Genomic DNA, 25178 nt, shown 5'->3' with positions numbered 1-25178 from the left:
CACTTCTGAAGATGCCTGAACTCAGTTTAAGGGGTGTAAGAGTTTTGAAGCATACTGCTACCCTGATCTTTCAGCATTTACCCTCTCTGCTAACCTTTTTGGGTTTTTGAGAACATGAATGTAGCTATTTCTTGAGATTTCCTCTAGAACAAGATGTGTAATGTTTCTTCTTTTGCCACCTTCCCACTAATAAGAAACTTTGTTTGGATAGCAAAGTTACAGCAGTGTTGCTGGTAGACTGATGATGATGTCTCCTTACCTGTCCTTCCATCTCTGAGTGCCACCCAAGTCAAGGACTGGGTTCTCTGTAGACTGCTATTTCTGCCCAGCTCCAAAGTAAAGACTATTTGCTGAGTGTGTCTGGGATATTCCTAGCCCAAGAAAGTAGTTGGCAGCTTAGAGAAATAATAGGGGGTGGCTTAAGAGTTTAAAATATGTGGTCGCGATGCCAGAAACGCAGGTGTTACTCTCTGCCCTGTGCTTTTTGTGCAACTAAGTCGTGCGATCTCACTGTTTGATATTCTCCATGTACAAGGTGGAGCCTGTGCGTTACCTGCCTTGTCTGCCACGGGGCACCGCCATAGTGTCAGTGCTATACTATGAGTCTGTAAAGTGCTGTGTGTAGCCCTGATCTAGGCAGGGTCCTGTGGGCTGAACTGCAGCGTGAATAAACGTAATGAGTCGGTAGAGCATTCTTAGATTGGTTCAGAGGGCCTGTAAAACGCAGGCTTGCTCCTCGAGGTGTTACTTGATTTGGAGCTTGTTTCTCCTGAACAGATTCTTCTTTTAATATCAAGTAGTTGAGGTCCTGGCTGTGGTTTGGTCTGCTGGTGTTGGTTGGTTTTTTTTTTGTTTGTTTTCCTGTAGTGGGGAAAAATACAGTCTCCATGTTAGTTGTGGAAGTGCAGATTACATTCGCTATGAAGCTCTGTTGTTTCTTTTAATGCTGATGTATTTTTCTTCCCCTTTCCGTCTTTGCAGTGGGAGGAAGTAAGCATTATGGATGAGAAGAACACTCCGATCCGCACCTATCAAGTCTGCAATGTGATGGAGCCCAGCCAGAATAATTGGTTACGAACTGATTGGATTCCCCGTGAAGGGGCTCAAAGGGTATATATTGAAATCAAGTTCACGCTAAGAGACTGCAACAGCCTGCCGGGTGTCATGGGAACTTGCAAAGAGACTTTCAACCTTTATTACTATGAATCAAACAATGATAAGGAGCGTTTTATTCGAGAAAGCCAGTTTGCCAAGATCGACACCATTGCTGCTGATGAGAGCTTCACCCAGGTGGACATTGGTGACAGGATCATGAAGCTGAACACAGAGATACGGGATGTGGGACCACTCAGCAAGAAAGGGTTTTATTTGGCTTTTCAGGACGTCGGTGCCTGCATTGCTTTGGTGTCTGTTCGTGTCTTCTATAAGAAGTGCCCGTTGACAGTTCGAAACCTGGCACAGTTTCCAGACACCGTTACCGGGGCTGATACATCCTCTCTGGTGGAGGTTCGCGGCTCCTGCGTCAACAACTCGGAAGAGAAGGATGTGCCAAAAATGTACTGTGGGGCAGATGGCGAATGGCTGGTGCCCATTGGCAACTGTTTGTGCAATGCTGGCTATGAAGAACGCAATGGTGAATGCCAAGGTAGGATGAGCCATATTGTACTCTTCATTAGGGCTTAGTTGAATACATAATTGAATCGGAGATGAGAGCACATGGAATAAAGCCAGTAATTAGCAGCCCCTGTGGGATGTGGTGGGACAGAGGGGTTTAATGAAAAAGTCCAATAGCTCCAGGTGGCAAGGCTGAGAATTATATAATGCAAAACAAATGATACTGCCATAATAGGCAGAAGGCGAAACACATTTTCTAGCAGGCGCCTAAATTTGAATTGGCTCACAATAGTCACCAAAATGTGAATGGCTGCAAAACAGTGCAGTTGAGCTACCATTATTTAAAGAGACAAATCTTTAAGGTTTTATCTGAAGTGAATTTTGTTAAGCACAGGAAATTCTGACAAAGTCCCCTTTGGGTAATGCAGTGGGGTAAGAACCAGTTGGGGAGGGGGGAGCCGGAGTTTTAGCTGGAGTACTTTCCCACTTTGGGAAGGGGAAGTCTTTGGTGTTTTACTTGTTGCAAATTTTTAGCACTAAATAACGCTTTGATATTTGACACTGCTGCCTTTGTTAAATATTTTCATTTCTCAGAGGGTCTCTATTGTCAGCTGAATAATAGAGGTGCTAGGATACTCTTAGAAATGCTAAAAGTCTCCACCCCACACTCCCACACACACCATCCTGTGTGCTGTGGAATTAGGGATTAAAGTTTGTATAAAAGACAGATTATCCCGAAAAGAAAAAAACCTCAAAACCTATGTTCTCTTTACCTCCCCTTTCTGGAAAAAGAAGTTGTAAAAGGTTAGGGAAGGAGAGAAGGGAAATAAAATATCTTTAGCCTCAGCTTCTAAACTGTTGCTCATGTAAGCATAAATTAAGAGCAAACTTAAATGGATTCTTGCACAGATCTCAGTGGGCTTAATTTTGCTGGATGCTGAATGGAAGGTGCTTAACTCCTTAGTGGATTTGGACCCATGTTTTTGGAAAATATTCTTTGGAGCCAGATGACTTTGTTTTACATCTGCTTGGTGTGTTTTTCACTAGGTCATTTTTTTCATCTTGAGACTGAGAAAAAGATAGCAGAGCAAGTAACTGAACTGCTTTTCCACTGGACTCCTAAGAGAACAGTGTCTTTTGAATGTCCTACTTGATTTCTTTTAAATGATAATTTACAGTCAATATGAAGTTCATTGTTACGTGTTGAAATTAAGCTTTGGCAGGAAAGAAGCACTAAGTATAAACTTTGGCCTTCACTTCTAGCCTTTTTTGCTATATGGAAAAAGCCTAAGTGTGCCGTATCAGCAATAAAATTGCCGTGGGCTGTAAAGTGAACTGAAAGATGAGCGAGCAGCATGATGACAGGGCATCCTGGCTGGGGTAAATTACTCTGGGTTTTTTTTTTTCTTTCTTTTTTTTTTTTGGACCCCCCTGAGATGGAAACTTGAAAACCTGTGTGTGGTTAAACATGAGACCCTGTGGCTGTGGTACTGACTGGGTGCTGCTGGGGAGAGCCATTGGTGCTGGGGAGATGCTGTTACTTTCCAATAGCTCTAACTTTTGGGCAAAGCGAAGCGTCTTTACAGCCTGGGTTGTGAGAGGAGGAAGTGAATGGGGGGGGAAAGCATCTTAATTTATTGCACGGAGATTATTCTGCTTTCTCCAGAAGGCCTATTAGGTCAGTACTGGGTCACTCTGATTGACACAGATCTACCATTTTTTTAGTGTCAGTGGCCCAGATGTGATGAGCTAATTGCCTAACAAATCCTGTGTTTTACAAGGGAAATCTCTTGAGGTTTTGCTGGTGGGCGGTAGTGATAGTGCAATGCTTTTTTTTTTTTTTTAAATTTATTTTTGTGATAGTGGACTAGACCTTGGGGATGAATGTCAGCTTTCCTACCGGTTCTCAGCCATACCTGGGAAGCTCAGGCTCAGGAAACCCAATTCTCTGTTTCCCAAGTAAAAGGAAGATCAGGTGATGCCATATTTACGAAGGAGGTAGAAACTTTCTGTCTCATGAGTGCTCCAAAGTGAAGTTGGCCTGTACTAGTCATTTTGAGAGGATTCAAGCCAGCATGTAATTTGAAAACGCTAAACCCATTTCATCAGCGGTTATTTGTGGTTTCTGTTTCTCGCGTTTGCCATTCTCCAGCCAGAACAGTTTACTGGGAAGCTCCTCTTCATGAATTCAGGAAGTTTACCAGAATTATGCAGCTTGCTCTCTGGTTTCCAGCAAGGCCGTTAAAGCAGTTTGGCCTTTGACACTGCTGAATGAGGCTTCCCCTTTTCTTACCCCACTTAACTTCATAGTTCAGCAAATGTTCTGCTCTGGCAGGTTTTTGGAGGGGAGGAGGAGGATGAAGTGAGGAGGATTCCTGTGTTTTGGTACAGAGGATTGGGGGTGGGGGAAGAGACTTTGAGTTTGGGAAAGGCTGTCAATGGGTGCCCGGCTGGGGCTGGAGCTGGTGAGCAGGTTCCACCTCAATTGTTTTTCGGTAGGTTGACTGTGGCAGGACAAATACAAGGAAAGGTCAGAGGTTGTCTGTTTCCTCATCCATCTTCCCCTGTGATCCTAGGGTGAGAGTTAGGATTGATTAAGATCTTAAATGTTTGACAAAAGCTCGGTGGGCAGAAATAGTTTAGACCAGTGGATCGGGGCTTTGCACTTGGGAGATCTGTTGGAGACGTCGGAGCTCCCTGTCCTCTCCTGGGACCTGCCCTCTGCTGCAGTGCTGGGACAGACCAGCTGGAGCTTGGGTTGCCCTAAAAGCTGCTTCAAGTTCGCTCAATGTTCTGAGTTTTAAATAATACATTTTCCTTGAGCTGCTTTTGCTTAATTTCTGATGTGTGTGTGGGAAGCATAATGGGAAGCCACTTCACATCTAAAGTGGTTCCTGTCGTGGGAGTTAATGACTCTCTGACCTTGAGCAGGATTTTAAAAAAATTGTGTTGGTGATATGGAGGTGTTTAAATATGATGACAAAAAAAATTGTCCTTCCTCTCACTGCTTTTTTCCCCAGCTGACTTTATTGATGATAATTGTCTTACACACACATATGGATGTTCAGTATATATGCAAAAAAACCCCAGGAGAGTAAGGGAAAGGAGCCAAATATTTAATCCATATTTATTTGGGAAGCTTCACAGGTGTGTCGTAGGAGCAGTTCCACAAAATTGGTCCTGATTAGTAGTAGAATCAGGTGAGCACTGATTCTTTACTTACAGCTGAACTTATAGCTGTGAACTTCATGCTAAAAAAAAACCCAACCCAACTTGCTGGGGTTTTTTCCTTATTATTTAATCTCCTCCAAACTTCCTGCATTAATGACTATCTGTTTAGGAGAGCATAAACATGGAGTATTGTTGATGGAACATGACTATCCCAACTAGTGCCACATCTCAAGGCTAAGATAAGTAGTGCTTTAGGGCAAAGTTGAGACCTAAACTAATTTTTAAACCTTACTTGTATGCATCATTGTTATGTAAATTTTGTTACATAGCAATATAATGTGGTTTGGATTTAGTTATGATTTCCTTATGATAAAACACATCTTCTTAACTCAAAGGAGGAGGGGGAAAACAAGCAGGAAGGGAGAAAAGACAGATTAAAGAAGCAATAGACTGTAGCCATCTGTGATGATTTTGATGCTGTGAAATTACAAATCTCAATTTCAGACCTGCCATTTAGTATAAATATGTGAGACAGTTGAGATTTTTACTGTGATATTGTAAAGGTTATGAGAGCCAACAGCTTTGTCTTCATCTACACTTGCTTTTTTGAGTTGCGAATTGGCCAATTGGCAGAAAATCCAGTGTCATTTAAAATAGGGCTCAGTCCTGGTTTCATATCACTGCTGTTTTTAGAATTTTCCTTCGAACTTTGATAAGAGCATCCCTAAGAAGTAATAATTTGAATGATAAGATTCTTTTTATCTCGGAGGCTTTGAAGAGTGGCTGTGATCATTGAAAGCAGCAGTTCAGTTTACATCAGAAGGGTACAATCTAATTATTTTTTTTTTCCTGTGATAAGATTTTTGGATGGTGGGTTTTGTATGGGTGGGGAAGTGAAGTAATTTGTGTGTACTTTCCCGTTTTAGTCATAGACAACTTTTTTTTTTGTCAGAATAACACTGATGAACAGTCTGGCTGCACAAAAGGGTAATCAAAAGGGTGACTAAGACTGTGCAGATTTGAGATTTCAAAAGGATTTTTTTTTTCAGGTTGATTATTTTTGGCAGGGGAAAAAATGCACAGACTCAACATGTTACGTTTTTAAAAGGAGCTGAGAAGATGGAAGCTACCAGGAGGGGTATGGGAGCGATACTGAAACACAGTCTGTCTGAACCAAATTTAGCTGATTCCCTTCTCTGCTGAAGGAGTGATTTGGTTGTTACGTTCTCATGTAGCTCAATAGACCTTCCAAGGGTTGCTCCCTCTGTGATTTTTGTACCACCTGGTGCATTTCAAAATCTCCATTTAAATGTCATTGCAGGCTCTGTATTGCTTTCCTCCTTCCTGACTCCTCCCAGTTGTCAAGCAATTGTCCCTTTGTTGGATCTCTTGGAGAAAGGCTGGGATTTCTTCCCTCTGAATTCCTGACAAAATTTCTACTGGTACACAGGGGAGCAATATCTGGTCCTTGTTCTGTGTGTTACTAGTAAAAAGCACAGTCTTCAGAATCAAAGCCAGATGAGCAGTTGTAGTAGTACGAATTTCATGGAAGGTTTGGGTAGGCTTTTGTGGGACATATAGACATCTTCTGGTTTGTATGTGTTCTTTTCTTAAAAAAAAAAAAGAAAAAAAAAAGGCAAAACAAAACTTTCCAGACAACTCATCTTGTGTGTGATGACTTCAGTATTTAGATCTTGGCTGGGTAAGGGTTATTATCTGTCTAATAATATGCTCTGCTGAGCTTAGTCTTTATTGCGCTTGTGAGAAATGATTAAAGAAATGCGCAGCAGTACACTTCAGTCTTTTGAGACTGCATCAAAAAGCCCCCCAAACTTGTGAGATAAATATCTTATCTGGTTTTGTTCCATTATGCCACATCCTTTTGATATGTTGCGGGGAGCAGGTGAGGTCACACAGTTTTGTGAATCAGAGACAATTAACGCTCCCATGACTAAATGGCCATTTTATGAATATTCAGAGCCTGCTTCACCTCCCTGGGAAGCAAACATGTTGGTTCCCTTCTCTTTCCTCCTGCTGGAGACTAAGGAAGCTCTCCCTGTGAATGGGGATTGGCAGCTGTCGGCCGCTTTGCCTTTTGCATGCAGCAAATTCCTCATTTACATCTTTTGTATACACCCTCATGCAAAGTAGCACACCCATTTCCCCATTTCACAAAGGAGATAAGAGCTTCCTTTGGAAACGCCAGCCAAAATCTCCTTCTGTTTATGCAGAGCTCAAAGATTTGGATTTTATGCCAAATGGATTCTGTTTTGATTTTTTTTTTTGATCTCTCTGTTTAAGAGAGAGTGTAATATTTGCACAGTGTGCTCCTTGTGTCTCGAGGTCTCCTCTTGATTATGACTGATTGTCACTCCTTCCCCAATCTTAGCAGCCCACTTGCTTGCTTCGAGCGGGCATGTGGGAAAGCGCTATGCTCTGAAACCCTGGCCTCATTTGTAAAACGATGGCCGGAGACGCAGGGAGCGCCATTTCTCATGCCCGGTGGGGCTGCAGGCCCTTGGGTCTCATCTCCTCTAGATGTTCACTGGTGACCACGAAGCCCTTCCGTAGCTACAGCCTCAACTGGGGGAGTGACCATCTTCAGGAGGTGGGATCCCCCGCGCTTAAGTGCGTGCACGCACGTGTGTGAAAAAGGACTACATCTTAGGGCACTTTCTACGTGTTGAGTTGACCTGTGCAGCCCTTGTGTAGTGCCCTTCGCGTTGCTGGGCTGGGAGCAGAAATTGGCCTGGCCAACGGATGTAGTGTGGTGCAAAGGGGAAAAGGGGCTGGTAGCACTTGGGTAAATGTGCACAAATGAACTGCTGTCTTTATTTATCAAAAGAAAATAATCTGTGAGAAAAGTTCTGTTTTCTTAAGCCTCATGATTACACAAGAACCCATATTTTATTTTATTTTTGGTTTTAGTGGCTTTCTTTTCTTTTTAACTTTTCTTTATTTCAACTTTACTTAAAATTGCCTTTGGCTTGAAATAAAGCTGAGGCTCATTAAATGCTCCCAAAACACAGGCTTGTTCAGAAAGGATTTGCTGAAAGGTTTATTGATGTAAGTTAGAACACATGCTGCATGAATGTACTGTATTTCTTTAAAGTACCGTTTTTCATTTTGTGTCTTTATAAATCAGTGGTATGAAATTGGGACCCTGATTGTGTTGAGGCTACATCCTATAAGAAACCAGAAGGAAAAACAAGGTTGTGGGGGGTTTTCGTTTTTGTTAGATGTCCAATTAGTGTTTAACTTGAAGGTAATTTCACAGGGGTAGTAAACTGCGCAGTGTGAAACCTGGTGGTGTAATTAAATGGAGGAAAGGCTCTTTAAAACAACAAAAGAACATGCAAAAACTTTGCTTTTGTCCTAATAGTCACCCAGAAGGGGAGGTCATGCTGTTTAAAGTACAATATAGATGGGCTATTGAGGTTTAAAAAAGAAAAAAGCTATACTGTACAGTTGGTATTTGCTTTGGTTCATTTAGTCATGGATGCCTAGAGTAAACTCAGTTTGGGGGGTTTTTGTTTTGTTTTGTTTGTTTGTTTGTTGGGTTTGGTGTTGTTTTTTTTTTTTTTAGATGGGTGGGTTTAAATCTCACTAAAGGAATCTGTAAAACTCAGATCATCTATACAAACCCACTGAAAGAGGTGTGCTCAGAAACAGGCCTTGTATTTACTGGGGGCCTGGTGCAGCACGGCACAGGCTGCAGAGAGCCTACGGTCTCGGCAGGCTGGGCGGGAGGAGGAGGAGGGATGCTCTTGTACTGCAGCGGCTGGAGGACGGAGGGAGGAAGACTAGGTGGCTTTCCCAGAGGCGCACGGGATGTCTGTGGCTGAGATGAGACCAGAGAGAAGACTCAGTCTAGCGTCCTAGCGGTGAGGTAGCTTCTCCCCGCTTCCACGCTTGTCAAACGGCATCGGTCGCCTTTCTCTAATGAGTTACCCATCTTGCATGCTGGAACTCCTTAAAACATCGTTTGAACTAAGGCAATTGATAACTATTGCTTCTGTTTGTATATGTGAATACTTTGTACAGCCACAGTACAAAGCTGCAGTACAGTGTCTTAATTACCCAGATAATCCTGTTTGCTTGTATTTTTAAACTATGGAGCGCTGGGTAATTATTCAATTCTTAATAGAAGGCAAATGGCAATGTAAACAATAATTAGGATGTTAGACTAATGTGCTTCAAAGTAAATTGGATTTTTTTCATACCGTTCAGCATGAAGTCCCATAAAGCTAACAATTTAGTGGCAAGGAAACAAGTTCCATTTTGTTCATATTTTCTGGTGTTATCTCTTCATGCCTTGTTTCTGTGACTAAGTTTTCTCCGATGATGCTGCCAGCTCCAGAGCCAGCATCAGGTTGACAATCGGCTCCCCGCCGTTTGCCTAAGCTCTCCCATGGCTTCCGATGGGCTTTTTGTACCCTGCGGCCGGGGGTTAGAGGTCAGCGGCATCCCGAATTCCCTCCTGCCGCGGGGGCAGGTGAGCGTGGAGGGGGGTGGCTGGTGCTGCAGGTGCAGCCAAGGCTGGGCTTGGTGCGTCGCAGCTGCCCTGGGCTGGGGTCCGGAGGAGCAGGCTGAACTTGGTGGCTGAGGCTCTTCCTTCATCTGTGTTCAGCTCTTCTGCTTCCCGACCAGCGCTGACTTTAGCCTTGGAAATAGAGACATACTTGAAGGGAAATCCAAGTTTTCTGCTCTTTAATCTTTGAAAGCAGGCTAATATGCTGCGGGTCAGAGCTACAGCTCATTATCTCTCTTAGCTTGGAGAGTGCTTCTGGTTTTCACAGCTCGTCTCTGGTTTTACTAGAAGCATGATGTGAGCCACAGAAACGGCTGCAAAATACTCAATTGATTTCTGTTCTGTCTGCAAATTTTGTGTATGTAACATATTTCAGTACTTGCACAGACCGTTAATTAAATCCTGTCATTGTATCCATTCCTCACATCGTATTTAGCCAGTGATCGAAGATCGTGTGTTGGTAGCAAAGGCGTTAGTCAATAATGCTGCTGCTTTCCGAAATATTTTAATAATGCCTCTGTCACACTGAGCGTTTTGTCTGGCCTTTGCCATGCATTCTCAGCTGTCTGAACGGATTGAACAATCAGCTTTATTTTCCCCATTATCAATGATAAGAAAGGCCAAAATGTTCTCCAGTGTTGATGCTGAATTCCAGAAATTTAATCTTAACTACATTTTACTTTTCTGAGAAGTGGTGGTGGGAGAAATCAGTGGAACATTTCAAGAGGTTATGGCTGAATTTTTTTGATACTAATATAGGCTATCTTTACATTAAAGCGTACGCTTAAAGGGTGTGGATTTTCTTATTTTAAATCCCAGAGGCTTCTTGCCAGGCCACATTTTAATAGCATTAATTAACAAGTCTGTCTTTCCATACATCAAACATCTCTGTCTGGGGAGCTGAAGAATACCGACCAGTGCTTCTGTGAACTTGGTGCTTGAATTAATTTGTTTTCAGTTTTAAGTGTTTTCTACAGTTGAAAAAGACATCGCTGCTTTGAAAACAGTTTCCTTTTGAAGTGTCCAGCCTGGCAATGACTGAAGCAGCCACTGGTCAAATTAACATGTTAAAAGGACCGGATCGATACCTTTCCCTGGCCAGCTCTCCTCCAGGGCTGAGTCCGGGCAGCCCTTGATCGGGTCCAGCCAGCTGCACCCGTGCATTTCAGGGGAGCCATCGATAGTGGCACGGGTTGCATCAAGCTGAGACAGCTTGATCCGGTGCCCAGGCTCTTTCAAGGATGGCCATTTGAAAATGGATACGGGGGAATTGACGGCTTTGAGAAGATCAGGCAGCTCATGTAATTATGGAGAAGATTAGAAGGAAAGTGTAGGGAGAAATAGGAGATCAATTGTAGGGCACAAGTTGCCTGAACTCCTCTTCAGATGCTGGTGTATTCAGTTTTGTTGTATTTAGCTGGAGTGTGTAAAAGAGTTCTTTGGGCTTTTTCAAGAGATGAGTAAACACAAATTAAAAAGAGGGTGTGTGGGTAGTCCCTACTGTTTCACAGAAATGCTTGGGGGCAGTGGCTGCTGGATAAGTAGAATAGCAGGAGATGCTTACATACAACTGTGTTTGCCAACAAACTGAAGATGATTGTTCTGGTTTCTCAAGCGCGTGGTCTGCAGCCCCGGCCTATGTGCCTTCAAACCTGCAGTGGCACCCTCCAGGAGCTGCGGGTGGATGCTCTGCCCTGCCCTTGGCTTTCTGGTTGCCAAACTTCTGCGCTCTGACGAAGGCCCCTCGGGGCCTTTGGGCAGTGCTGGATATCTGTGCAATGGTGGGAGAGACAGACCCTCCACCCCTTCCTGGGAGTGGGGTGAGCTTTGAAGGTTCCTCCTCTACCCATCAGTGTTAAAACAATGAACAAGCAGTTGCAGTAGTCGATTGCATTGGAGCCATTCTGAAATAGAGACTATTTTTTGAGAGGCTTCCTGTGGTCTCACACACCAGAGATGCTAGAAGATAGCTGAATTCTGTTGCTGTTTCTTTTTAGTGGCTTTGGTGTTTGCATCTTGCACATCTGCCAAGCTCCCCTTAATCTCTGCAGTAACATAACACAGTTATTAGGTTGACACGTTTTGTCCACTCATAATTAGTCCTTGGATTTCCTCATTTATTTTTGTGGTGATCAGAAGTGTCCAGGGTTGAGCTAATAAGACAGTTGAAATCAGGACCAGGTCCCTGTACGCACTCCACCTGCTCATTAATCAAGGACTCTGCAGTTAATGAGAGTACTTTCCAGGTAATATTTAATCTCCAGAGTAGCAATAGTTACACTTGATGCAAAAGAACTTTCTTTGCAGTTTGTTGCTGAAGTCATTCCCATTAGAAACTGTCCTCCTGTGCTAATTTCAGACACAGTTCTGTCACGCTGACCCAAATTTGGATGACTTCCAAAACTCCATACAAGATTAAAATACTGGATCCAATACTTTAGGCTGGATGTGACAATTTAGTGGGTGCTGGGTACACATACATACATATAGACATGGCTGCTAATGTACATTGTTTTATAACGCTTTGAGGTTCAAAGGCCTGTCTATTTGGGGAGAGAAGTTGAAAGGAATCAACTAAAGAGGTGAAGTCAGTGTGTATAACTTAAGGTGCATTGCTAATTGCCCATGAGACTATTTCCATCCTTTTTGGCTGAATCTATCTATATGCAGATCCTTTATCCATTCAGTCGATTCACCTTAAAGTTCTTGGTGACTCTTTGAAGACGTGCACTTGGGATCCAGTTTTGATGTACCCAGAATTAATGTACTTGGAAGCCTTGAATTCAACACACCCAATAGCTTGAAAGTGAGCTCAAAGGGTTGTGGGCACTGTGAAGGCACTCATTTATAGCTTTAGGATAGATAGAGCACTTTAATTTGTGAGAGAAAGGAGAACAAAATCCACCTAGTCACTTGCAGTAGACCATGGGGCCACTGCAGAAAGGAAAGGAGCTTGAGCATGGCCATAACATTGCCAAGGGGGGCAGCCGGCCGGCTCCAGAAAAGAGCAGGAGACCTTGTCCACCACAAAAGAGCAGCGCTAGCTTTGATGGAGGCTGAAGGAGATGCACCATGGGTCTGATCCAGCACTGCAGGGAACTGCCCTTGTCAACAAGAATGGTGCAGTCCCAGAGCAGTATGTGACCTTAGTAACTATCGCATCTCCTTCCCGTTAGGCTGCGCTGGAACAGTGGCTGTGCGGTGCCGGTCCTTTTAGTTCAAGATGAACTGTGATTGGGGCGTGAAAGTGTGAGAAAGGAGGTCTCCTCTGTCTTTCCTCTTTGGTTGGACATTGGTTGGTCCTTTTGTGCCATCAGAGGACCCTGTAGCTCTAACTTGCACTGAGTATTTAGCAGCTTCCAGCTCATTGTGGGAATACTGGGGAGAAAGAGCTCTGCCTACCATATTGCTGTGCTGCTTTAAAGGTCACTACTAAGTCCTCTCATGGTTGGATTTTAGCTAGCCTTCTGCAGGGATTGTGGTAATTTGACCTCTTTGTACACCTGTATTAAAGTCTGAGTTAAAAATGCAGTGTAGCAGAGCAAAGGAGAGACATTTTTCCGTGGGATTGTTGAGCTCTTTGAGAATGCCAAATGGCTAAGTTAACTCTTGTGCAAACACTGCCTTTTATTTGACTTTGTAGTTTGCCCTTTGAAATACAAACATATTTGTGTCAATCAGCAAGTCTCCCTTCCGGAGTTCTGGTTGACCCTGCACAAAGAAATGTGACTGTGCAATTATTAAAGGTGAGGCCGTCGTTTTAACAAATGCTGAGTAATTGCTATTCGCTTGTCTCTGCACCTCTGTCATAAATGATGGTGAACTGCCCTTCAGCCCAGCTAAATAACAAGGAAGACACTTGTTTGGAAGGAATAACTCTTCAGAAATTTGCAATATGTCAGAAGTATTGTGTCACGGGGACTTGTGGCTAGGGTAAAGAAAAAAGTTGCCTGTCTCAGCTTAGAGTGCAAAGACATTATTTGGGCTTTAAAATGCAATTAGGTCAAATATTATACCTATGTCACTTGAACAGAATTAGTAAGGGTTGTCAAAGTCTAGCAGAGGTCAGAATTTGCCCATCATAAAACAAGCTAAAGCGAAAATGGAAATGTGATACTCTGGCAACTTACCCAGCACTTCTTACGATGAGAAAGATGAAAGCTCCTCCTCTCCCTTGCCATAGTGTTGGCAGGTATTGGGAAAAGGCTCTTAATGTCTCCCAGGAGTTTTTCCACAGTCCAGAGACTTGGACCTGGTTGATGACACAGCCCTGATTGAGTCTGTACAGGGAAGTTGTCAGCCATGGTTGTGAGGCTGTGGTTGAGTCATGCCTATTCAGAAACAGAAAATCAGACCTTACAGCTGTTTTTGGAGAATAACCTCTGTTCTCTTCCAGATACTTTTTTTTGTTGTTGTTTTTTAGTAAAACCCTGAAGAACCAGAAGCCTCGTGTAAAATTAATTTTATTAAGCGTTACTGATGCTCTATAGAGATACTACCAAGACAGCCCAGTGCTGATTTGACCTGCATCTTGTTTCTGTATTAGCTTGTAATTCCTATATCTTCATTCAGTCTGCATGTCATTTCTCAGAGTAATTTCTTTATTGCCCTGAGCTCAGCATCAGGAGTCTGGCAAGCAGACCTTTGATAACAAATAAGTAAACATGATAAGGGAGAAATAGTTTTTCTTTGAGAGCACTTTTTCGATTTGTTCCTGAAAGAGGTTTTTCAGAAAAAGTTAGACATCTAGTAGGATGGTTTAAGTACAGGTTATCCTCCTGCGTGGCAAGGGAATAGGCTAACTGGGGTTGTCTCCAGCCTCGTCTCTTGTGGTAAATGCTCTTGCACGGTTGCTATGGGATCACCATCATCTTACAGCTGAAGGGTAGCTCTCGGTCTGACCTAGAAATAGAGACTCGATTGTGCTGTCTCCTGACCTCCTTCTCCCCAGGAAGTCTCTTGGCTACTAGAGTTCTTTTCCTGCATTTCAGTTTTCCAGTTAACTAACCAGCTAATTTCAGCTAACCAGAACCCTCTGTCGGCACCTTGGACACCTCTGTGTCGGTTTGTTCCAGTCGCCTGCAGAGCCAGAGTGACACCGAACAGGCCCTGCCTTTCCAAAAGTTCGTGGCTCTACACATGAGGTTCGTACCTGGATTTTACTGGTCTTAGTGACCGCTCCTTATCTGAGCCCGTGGTAATGATACGGTAGGGCAGGGAAGTGGTGGAGCAGCCATGAGGAGCTCTGCCAGTTACTGGCCTGCCCGGAAAGACAAGCAGAAATGCTGCTTCTGTCTGGGTCCTTCCTCCGCCGCCGTTGGCAGCAGTACTGCTTTCATCGCTCCGAAACAACACGCTGTCTCTAACACTTCAGGAAGCCCAGAGTAGATGTGTGTTGCAGATGCGGTGTTGTGTGCCTTGCTTTGAGTCTGTGCTGTGTTTTGGCTTAATTTTGCATTCCCTCCCACGCACCTCAGGTATTTGGCAAATTTATCTCGGCTTGTTGAGAGATGGCCTCCCTCATGCAGACGGAAACCTTCTATTTGCATCCAGGTTGGTTTTAATGTGCAGCACATGTGCTCACTTACAAGTGGAATAAACAGGTACCTACTGAGGAGATATTGGCTGCTCAGGTGCAGTCCTATATCTGCTGGGATGTGGAGAAGGGATATTAAAATAGTTTACGAGGTCAGAGCTATAGCGAGCCTTGCACCACCTTTGAGTTACGATATCATTACCTGAGCTGCGGGAACCAAGAAATAAAACCTTTTACTGTGAAATATGAGGAGCGCTTATGACTTTGAAGTACAGAGAGGAAGAAAAATGTACACTACATCCTAGTACATTTTTTCTGTTCTATTGCAGTGAGTTTGATTTTTGCTTACGGGTGACACATATAGAATAGATAGGGCATTTGTTAATAATATTTGTGCTGGAGAAATGCTCCTTTTACTGGTTCACTTCTTTTTGGGTCATGCCATGAAAAATATTCCTTTCCAAAAGGAATAAATTATTCAAGCTTATTTAAATAAGCTTGCTATTATTTCTCTACCTGATACTGCACTGTTGCAAGTCCAGTCACTTGTTTTCTTTTACCACATTGTGCTTCCCATCCTTTATGTGAGGAGTTTTTTGTTTGTTTTTTTTCCTGCTGTGGCGTAGAAGGCATTATTGTGTTTAGGCCAAATGAAAAGTTGCACTAAAACATTGATGGAATAGAACAGAGGTTGCTGAAGCAATATTGATTAAGCTGGTTATTCTCAAATAGATGAGAGCAGCTAGCAGTTTACTTCTGTTATGAGAACCACTAGCAGTTTTTCAAAGACTGAAAGCAGTTGATATCTGTATGCTCTATAGGTAGCAATCTATCAAAACGTATTTTGGCAGTTCTTATATTGTCCTTTATAGGTACTTGTCTCATAAGTCAGTTTTGTAGAATAAATAACACTATTGCAATGTTGAGGATCTGCAGAGTGAGAAAGAATTTAAAAGCCATCAACAAGAGAGAAGAACATGTAGGTGTAAAAACTGGAATGAATGTGGGGCATCGGAACAGAAAGATGTGCAGCAGACAGCAGGAGCGGCAGCAAAGACTGTCCCAGGAGAAGCTGAGAGACAGGGCCATGACGAAATGCAGTAACTCAGTATTTAGCAGAGTTAACTTTCAGTTTCTTCAGAAAGTGGATTTTGTGGTCTTGCTGGTCTACTATTATGTCAATAACTTGCATCAAAACTTCCTCAAGTCAGAACATCTGTTGCGGCCAATGGAAAGACTCCCCTTGACTTTAATGTGCTTTGGATCATGCCCAAAATGCAAATAGTTTTTTCTCTCATCCTTTGAAGTCTTTAACATTTCATGGGCTCCCTTATGTTATTGGTAATTTGCACCAGAGGTATTTTGCATGCAAATGAAATTTCGGCAGTAACAACAACTGCATTTGTGAATATGCATGTAAGCGCGCACACGCAAATATCAGTAAAGCGAAATTTACTTTCAGTATGTCAAACTAGAAATTTCTTTGTAATAGTGGGTTGTTCATAGTAACTAGAACTGCAATCAAATGTATTGACAAATACATGTAAAAGATTGTATAAAACTGCCAAAGTATGTTTTGATACATCTATATAGAGCCAATTGATTTTTCTTTTTTGTAGCTTGTGCATGTTAATGCATATTTTCTATATGAAACTAGTATTTGTCGCTAACTTGTTGCGGTACTGTAGATGTCATAAATTTAAATGCTGTAATTGAACCTGAACTCACTATGGATTTATTTACCAGATCAAAGAGTAACTTCAACCTACAACGCTCATTTTGTTTGCTAGTGTAAACTCCTGAGCTTAGTGAAGTGCCAGAGAAAGATTATTCTTTTGAATTATGTGAGTGCTAGCAAATCACAGGGTTTTAGTTTTTAATAAACTGGAAGTGTATTTTTTAGCTGAGAAATCCTACTGATTTTAGTATTAACATTTTAAAGTTTCTTAACTCATGAAGACTATTGTAGTGCTCTCAGGAGTCTGAATGTGTTATTCTGCAATACCAAAGCAATAAAATATGACAAGCTTAGTGACCCTGTTTACCTGATATTAGGACCTCACTTTATCATGTGAGGGGGGTGAAGGTGCTTTGTTCCCTAGTACCTCCCCAGTTAACTCTGAAGAACACTGAGCACTTCTGGGGGCAGCAGACTGGCATCTCAAGTTGTCACCTGCCCTGACCCCTGGGATGCTCTTCCCCATTTAAAAGTCAGTCTTTCATGCTTATCTGTTTAGTTTCATCCTTTTCTGACCCAGCCATTTCTGCCTGAGCTCTCATTCACTGGGCAATCCTGCCGAATCCCAGCAGGTTCAGCTGAAGTCGTGTCCCCTGGGGACTTGTGCCGAGGTCCTTCGGCCGTCCTGCTTCCTCGCTCCCTGGGGCAGCTGGCCCTACCCGCGCGGCGGCTGGCTCGGCTGTACTTCAAGGGCACAGCCATCTGGTGACTGGGAAGAGAAAGGGGAAAAATTATTTGGGTTTCTAATTGCCCTAAGGTATGATTAAGAATGCCTTTCCACAGAAAAAGTCTGCTGAATAGGCTGTTGCAGGAAGGACTTGTCAGTGCCATTGCCTGTTAGGAGATCGTCATGTGTGACTGGAAATGCAAAGAATTAGTCACTTTTTTTGTACCCTAGGCTGTTATGCAAAGCCCTTACTGGGAAGGTCATTGCAACTGGGAGGGAGTAGCAGGAAATAAGGGCTGGGGTCAACAGTGACAGTGCGAGTGGTGAGAAAGGATGTGTCAGAGGAGCGGAGGTGCGGGTGCCGACAGCCTGCACCTGAGCCGCCTCTCCTCCCTCTGGGCCAGCGCCAGGGAGCCCGCCGCCCTGCGAGGTGTTGGCTCGGATCGAGTGGGAGCTGCTGGCTGAGCTTCCCTGTGTCTGTGTGTGTGTGTGTGTGTGTGTAAGAGCAAAAGACGTAATCAAAAACTGAAAGTGGTCTTTTGTAGACTGACATGTGATTGCTCAACTCTTAAAAATCTAAGTCACCAAAAATATTTGTCTGTTGTCAGTGGAAAGCGTTTGAAGGAAAGAAGTGTCTTTCTGGTTATCTGCATTTACTTTGTGGTGATTTAACAGTTTCATTTTGAGAAAGAACGTAAGGGCGAATATATGAGGGAAGGTAATGTTGCAAGCCATATTACGTAGCTGCTGGCTGTACTGGGACAAAATAAGCTGGACAAATTGAGGTACTTAAACCGTTAAGGATAGCAAAGTATTTGACTAACACTCGGTCCTGGTTTGGAAAATACTGAAGGAAGGGGAAAAAAGGAGTGGGACTCTGGACCAGGCTTTGCTAGAAAGTGGATTTGGAAGGGCTATAAAAACATGCCTCTTCCCACGAGGCTGTCCTCAGCCTTGCTGAGTCAACACCTGCAGTCCTAAGGGTAACAAAGGAGGAAGGGGCTGGGTAGGTTTTATGGCCCTGAGAAGCCAATGCCAATGAGCACACATCAGAAGTGTGAGGCTGCCTCATTTAATCCTGGAGCCGTGGGCTCCTTGAGCAACCTCCGACTTCAGAGAGGTTCTGCTCCACTTCCTTCAGTTGCTTGCACCGCAGGGTGGTGTTTAAGCCACGCTGAACTTCCATCCACAGCCCTCCTGCAGGCGTTGCCTAGGGCGCGTCCTCAGGGAGGGCTTCAGGGGAGCGGGAGGGAAGGGTGCAGTGGCATTCATGCAAATCCTCGGCTGCTTTGAGCTCTCCTGCTCAAACCCAAGCTATGGAGGTTTCTGATTCATGGCAATCCATTTGCTTAAACATCCTGCTTGCGTTTTCTGAAGGCAGGTGGTGTCCCAAATTACTATGCAGCATGGACTCTTTCGAGGGCTAACTTCGATATGAGCTGCGTAAGCAATGAATAATAGCTGCTTCGTTCCTGTCAGAGGCTTGGTCCCGTATATTGACAGGGAGTATCTAGTTAATTTTTGAACTTTCTTCCTCCAGCCAAAGTTAAAAGCTGATCCCAAACTATCGATGATATCTGGCACATAAGCTAGGTTGTTAAATCTCAACCCATCAGACTTTGTGGTTTGTGGGTACTGGTCAAGCTGTACTGTGACATTCGAGCATACTTGAACTTCACCTCACAAATGTGCTGTTGTGTTCCTGATTCACTGCTGCCCCCAGAGAGTCAGCAAGTCACCAGGCAGTGCAGGGAGAGCCCGGGTCTGTTCGGGTTAGCGTTCCAAAACAAGTGTGAGATATTGCCCAATTAATATACTCTGCATTACCTAAGACCATGAACAGCCTCTTTTGTGAGGGCCAAAGTTGTCTTTATAAAGAAACGATACAAAGATGTCTGTAAATATGCATGGAATGCATACTGATTATTGTAAACACTAAAAAAGCCTTATCTGGGAGACCAAGGACAGTTGTCTTATTGCATTGAGGCTTACAACATCTTTGAAACTTTTCAGCTGGGTACAAGTCTAGAATGAGAATGATCACCTAAGTCTGAATCACAAGTTGTAAGCAGTATTACTATTGCTACTGCAGAAGGGGAGGTGGAGGGCTGTCCTCCCAGTAATGAGACAGGTTTAAAATGCAGAAACTGGGACTTTACATGCTGATCTTTAACTTTTGTGGTTTGGACGTGGGTGGGTTGGTTGTTTTTTCTTTAAACCGAATGGAAAATATTTAGGTCATCATTCCAGGCTTTTTTCACTGCCGGGAAGGATGTGCTTTGACTCTAAGATGAGCGTGACAGGGCCCATTTAATTGTGTTTAGAGAGTGAGATTTTGATAAAACAACACGTACTGCGCTGATCATGCAGCAAAGGACTGATAGCTGGCCTCTGGCCCATGAAGTGACGCTTACCCTAACCACACTGAGATTTAGTGCAGTTTCTTGTGAGTCTTCTCAGTGCACAGCCCTTGGGTCTGCTTCTCCTGCCTTACAACTTTTGTATCGGTGAAACTGCACTAATGATGAGAATTTCAATTTGCTACTTAAATTTATGTTGATGGCAATGCGAAGAGGCTCAGATCGTGTGTTATTAGACTGGTTTTATGAGAGGAGTGATCAGGCCGTTGAGTCATTACATCTGCTTTACACTTTGGATTTTAATTGCTTTATGGAGCTTGTTAATTTTTGTTTAGTTTACCGGTAGCTTATGAATGATAGTTGTCTCTATCAAAAATTGTCACGAGCTCTTTCGTCACTACTTCTGTACAGTACCATAGTTCTTAGAAACAGGAAGGCGGGTAACAGGAAGGTAACTATTACATTGTAGCTTTAAATATACCATTATGTTTTGTTTTGGCTTGTTTTCTTCTCTCTGTTACTAGGAACAGATATAACACTCAGAACAATGTGAGCAATAATCAGAACTTGTTAAAGATCAACGAATGTGGCAGATAAAACTACCCAGGTGACATACTTGTAATAAAGCCAAATAAGAAGTCATTATCTCCACATTTTTAAATCATTTGTTGAGAAGTATATTACTGTTTATTTAAAGTATCCTTAGTATAAAGCTTCTGGGACTACATGGCTAGAATGTGGTACGCAAGTCCCTCTGTGTGGGGTTTTCCGTAGGCAGCTGTTCTTTGACCTTGCCCTACATGAGGAGTTTTAGACTTTCATTTCTGGATTACCGACCGCTCTCTCTCAGTATCACACGTTCACCTCAGCTTTCTAAAAATGCAGTGGCAAATCAGATTGCATTAACGGAAAATGTCGTGGCCTAGAAAAGAGCTTTTACTGCTGACAGAATGGGCTGATGAAATCTGGGCTGGTAAGGTATGTATGCTATTTTTGACTGTGAAAAGTAGCATTTTCTGAAGGTTTGCTGAATGCAGTAATGTGATTTCATGTTCTTCTTTGTTAGTCATCTCTAGCTGCTGGTGATGGTAATGGGTGTTGTTAATGTTAAACATTTAATCAGCCAAAGTATATGTCTGTCAAAATTTGCAAGGATTGTTATCAGTCCCATATATTTTCTAAAAAGTCAAAAGCAGCTCAGAGAAGGTGAACAAAGATCTGCTAAATCCATTTTAGAAGCCCATGAGTGCAAATGAATGATTATGTGAAAAGAATTCAGTCTTCTCACCAGCTGAAGAGGTGCTTGCAGTAACCATTGGCTTGTACTGTCTTTCTCCAACCTTGGCTGTGACCATTTAATGAGGTCTGATTCAGACTAATTCCCACAATCTGTAGGTTTTACTCCCTGCTGAGGCTGGAATATTTGGATGTCTGTTCAGACATATAGTTTTACTTTTAATTAGCACATCTGATTATATATTTTTTTTTTCTGAAGGCCACAACCTCTGTCCCAATCCGGGCAGGTGAAATTTCACAAGCGCTTTATCATGGCTCATACCTCAAGCATCCGGACACACCTTTCTAATTGTCATTTATATCCGCCTGTCATTGCCTCTGGCATTTGCTGAGTTCACATTTCCATGTGATTTACTACAAAACATTTTGTTTAACAAGTTGCTAACACACACTGACAGGGAAGTCCCCCTCAAGAAGCTGAAATAATGATTGCCTTCATCTTTACTTTCTTGAGGTAGACGCTAAAAAATCAATCTGTTGGTATCAGTGCTTTAGATTTTGCATATGTGAAGAATTCTTGAAACTGGAAAACTCTGACCTTGAATCCGTGAGTGCTTTGAATTGCAAATGCTTTTTGTCATGGGCTCTGTGCGTGGAACAAGGCGGACAAGCTCTGAGGCAGCACGTTTAATCCCCAGATGCAGAATTTTGAGTGCAGTTGGCTTATGAGTCAGCACAGCTCTGCAAATGTTCAGGTAACTATTAAAGTATTTGGATGCTGAGGCTGCTCCTTAACAGCAGTTCTGGGAAACTTTTTAATATACCAGGGCAGCTGCTCTGTCTTCTGGACCTGCCTTCTTCAGCCCCTGTCCATGAGTCCCGTGCGCAGTGGGGCAGGAGCCCTGCCGAGACTCCTGCCCACAGCCTCTCGCCGGGCACAGCCCGAGCAGGGAGACTCCTGTTTTGCCTCCATGGAGCCAGGAGGCCTTCAGCCAGGGGTCTTGATGAGATGGTTTTTAAGGCCATGGAGGAGTCCAGTGTAATTACTCCCATGTGGGGGCAACTTTCCTTCTTTCCTTGCTGCTTTAAGGCAATCTGGGCGGTGGACGTCTAATTAGAATTTGCTCTCCTTTAGTTAAATATTCAGACCCTGTATTCGTCTGAAGCCCTAAAATTACTGTGCAGATGAACAGTTCTGTTTGCGTATTTCAGAATAAAGTCACTAAGCATTTGCAATGTCAAAACCCACTTACTGTTGACAAAGGTGATTCATATGAGTGTTTCAAAAGATTGCTTATGTCCTATGACAAGTTGGGCACAGCCTAAAAAAATAGCTCTAAGTGACACATTGACAAAGTGTAAGCGAATGTATAAGAATAAAATGCAGTGAATAATGATGTCCCCTCTTTCCCTGGTTGGTTGCTGATCTCATGTATTTGGGGCTCTGCCTGGCACAGTGCAAATTTACTGACCCATTAGTGGCTGCTGTTCGGCTGCACCTTCACAAAGGAAAAATACATCTAGAAAATAAACTTGACACATCAGACACGCCATAACTAATTCATTGCAGCCAGCACTTTTCCTCCTGCTCTGCTTAACTGCCTCAAGTTTCAATTATGTACAAATTTTGTGTTTTGGTTCTGTTAGAAAATCCTGGGTTTATTTATTTGAGTATGTATTCTTGATGAATGAATGCAGGCAAGAAAAAGTGTTAAGTAATTGCAAGTAAGGAACATGGAAAACTAATATGCTGACCTGATCTTTAGTTTTTGAAAGAACAAATTCTTCTGTGTTTTTTTGGTAGGCTAATAAAGATTTTGATAATCAAGTGATGAAATGCTTGAAAGCTCAGGCAAACGATGGTCCTTGAAAAACTTCTGGCTGAGGCAACTGAACAAATTCACAGTGAACTCTGTTTTGGTGGTCAAAGGCAGAGTGCAAGTAACCCTTCTGCGGGGCGTGCGCAGGGGAGAAGTCTCTGGTGGCCTTAAATGGCTGCTGGGGCTGCTCTTGAGGATCATCCATCTGTAGTTGTGTGGTGCCTTACTGTATGAAACTTGACAGTCATGGGAACACCGGGAAGGCAGTGAAGTTTTGCAGGGTGGTTTTGTCTAATTCTGGATTAATCCACTAATAATTGGCAAAGAGAGAAAAATGGAAACGTTTCTGTCTCAGGTCTGTTTGGCCGAAGTTTGGAAGTGAAAGTTAGTCTGTGTGAATTTGGGATCTCTTGAAAAGTGGAAGATGTGCTGAAAATAGATGGTCTTGCATATCCGAGTATATTTGTTTAACTGGTGTAAGATCACCTTGTCGACAATATTTTAAAACCTCACTCTCCTAAGCTATCTTAGATGCCATTTTGATGCTGCTGATAGCATTCTGTTAATTGTTGAGGCAAAATTAAGTCTTGATATGGTTTAGTCAGAGTAGATAAAAGTAGTGCTCATAAGAACTGATAAGTTATTGTAGTGGGAAGAGCGCGGGGCAATCGAGGCGGACGCGAGTCACGTGCCAGCTCCAGAGCGTGTGAAGCCTCGATGAGACTTGCCGCCAGGTTTCTTTCCTAGAGTAAATTTTTGTGGCCTGGACTGAAGTCAGCGGTGCTTTTGGCCATTTCTGAATAGCTCCATGGTTACAACAATTAATTTCTTTGTTTATTATCTTGCACTAATTTACGTATCATGTAGATACTTGAATAAATAGCTTTATCGTGTCAGCCACGAGGGCCTCTGAGCCAAAATGGGATGTTATTGTTAGGTTTATTTGCCAATAGTTTTGTCGGAGACGGATGCTTTTCCAGATTAGAAGCAAAATTGTGTTTGTTTTGTCACTTTCTCCTAATTAGCAGCTGTGTGACATCCAGCAGGAATTTGAAAGGAAGCTTTTCTTGTTGTGCGTCACCATTGCTGGGGCAAAGTCTCTGCAGGCTGGGCTGTGTCCTGACCTGTATCCCAGCCCGTAGGCTGTGCCCTCCAGGTACCTGCTCTGCTGGCCAGGGGCGCAGGAGGCTCAGGGTGATGTGGCAAAGCCCTATTGGGGATGGCTCATCAGCTGCCCATGCCAGGGATGGGACTGGCCTCCAGTGATCTGCATAGACAGTGGGATGAAACCTGTCGTTTGCTCACTAGGGCTGGCTAGCATTAACCCAACCACCTGAGAAGGCTTAATTTGCTTTAGCGATTGGGTCAGCTGTGGACTTGTTCCTCCTCGTGCTGCAGTCAGTCTTGTCTTGAAACTGCACTATCATGCCTTGGTTTGTGTGCTTCCTGCAGTGCCCAGAGTGTGAGCCCCATCTCCCACAGGAGCAATAGGCACCTCCACTGGGTAAGCTTTCAGCCAGTGCTGTTTTGCTCCAGTATGGATGGATTCATACTCTGAATGCTTCTCCTGGAGCACCCCAGAGGGCCCCTGCCACCCCTCTCCTAATTCATCATTTCCACAAGCTCACTAGTGTGTCTGCTGAGAGCCTCCCTGGAGTTGCCTTGCAAAGGCTAAGCCAGGGGAGAAGAGACCTATCGCAACTATTTTTGTTCACGCCTAACATCAGTTTCTGCAATTATTTTCCCCAGGATTTTATTTAATTTCATATATTTTTATGTACCTTCTCATACAAAGGGAGACTTTCTGCAGAGCACTTGAAGCAAAGCTTGGCTTAAAGCATTCATTAAATGGCTGCCTCCATAAACAAACCTACTTTCAAATTTTACCAGGTGATATGCGCAGTGCACAACTGGGCCAAATCCTGTACTCGGAGCAGCAGCTGTGTTGTAAATCTGTGGGTTATCCAGACCTCAGAGATGGATGGGCAGAGCTGTTATATACCATACATCAGCTAAGAGGAATTAGTGTGTGATGTCTTGTGAATTCAGGATAGGAGAGGATTTAAAAACTAAGTCTAGTTCAAATTGTAATTCTTCTTATACTGAACTCGCAGCAGCCACTCATAACTGGTGTCTCTCTGGCTATGTTTTTTCTGAACCTCTTGCTTGCTGGGACTGCTAAGACAGGTCCCCCAAACCAGCCTCTGTACATCCAGCGCCTTTCCCTCACTCTGCAGGGAGGTGTGGTGATGGGAAGAGGCACTGAGTGCAGGCTTGGGGGGATACCTGCTCTCCACAGAGCAAGTGCTGATGCACCAGCATGGGGCAAACCATTCTGGGTGCACTTGAGAGGGTCAGTAGTGCAGCCTGGACAGCAAATTTGCTGCTTTCGGACTCCTCCTAGATTGGTGCAGTGCCACTGCTGGCACCTCCTTCAGGATGTCGTGGTGTGCAACTTAACAGGGGTTCTGCTGCACTGGTGTTTTCCTTCGTGACCTAACAGAT

At 43.4% G+C, this 25178-nt stretch overlaps 1 protein-coding gene across 1 annotated transcript in view; it reads left to right on the top strand.

The window, feature by feature from the left end:
* EPHA4 (EPH receptor A4) overlaps nucleotides 1-25178 on the top strand; it is a 105874-nt gene that overhangs the window by 4702 nt on the left and 75994 nt on the right. The window contains exon 3 of the mRNA XM_075760988.1: nucleotides 982-1645. Coding sequence (XP_075617103.1) covers nucleotides 982-1645 — 664 coding nt within the window. The remainder of the gene's footprint in view (nucleotides 1-981; nucleotides 1646-25178) is intronic.

Source organism: Balearica regulorum, chromosome 9 (genome assembly GCF_011004875.1).
Source record: "Balearica regulorum gibbericeps isolate bBalReg1 chromosome 9, bBalReg1.pri, whole genome shotgun sequence".
Taxonomy (NCBI): Eukaryota; Metazoa; Chordata; class Aves; order Gruiformes; family Gruidae; genus Balearica; species Balearica regulorum.
Note: the sequence above shows the minus strand (reverse complement) of the source record. Positions and strands in the feature narration are given on the sequence as shown.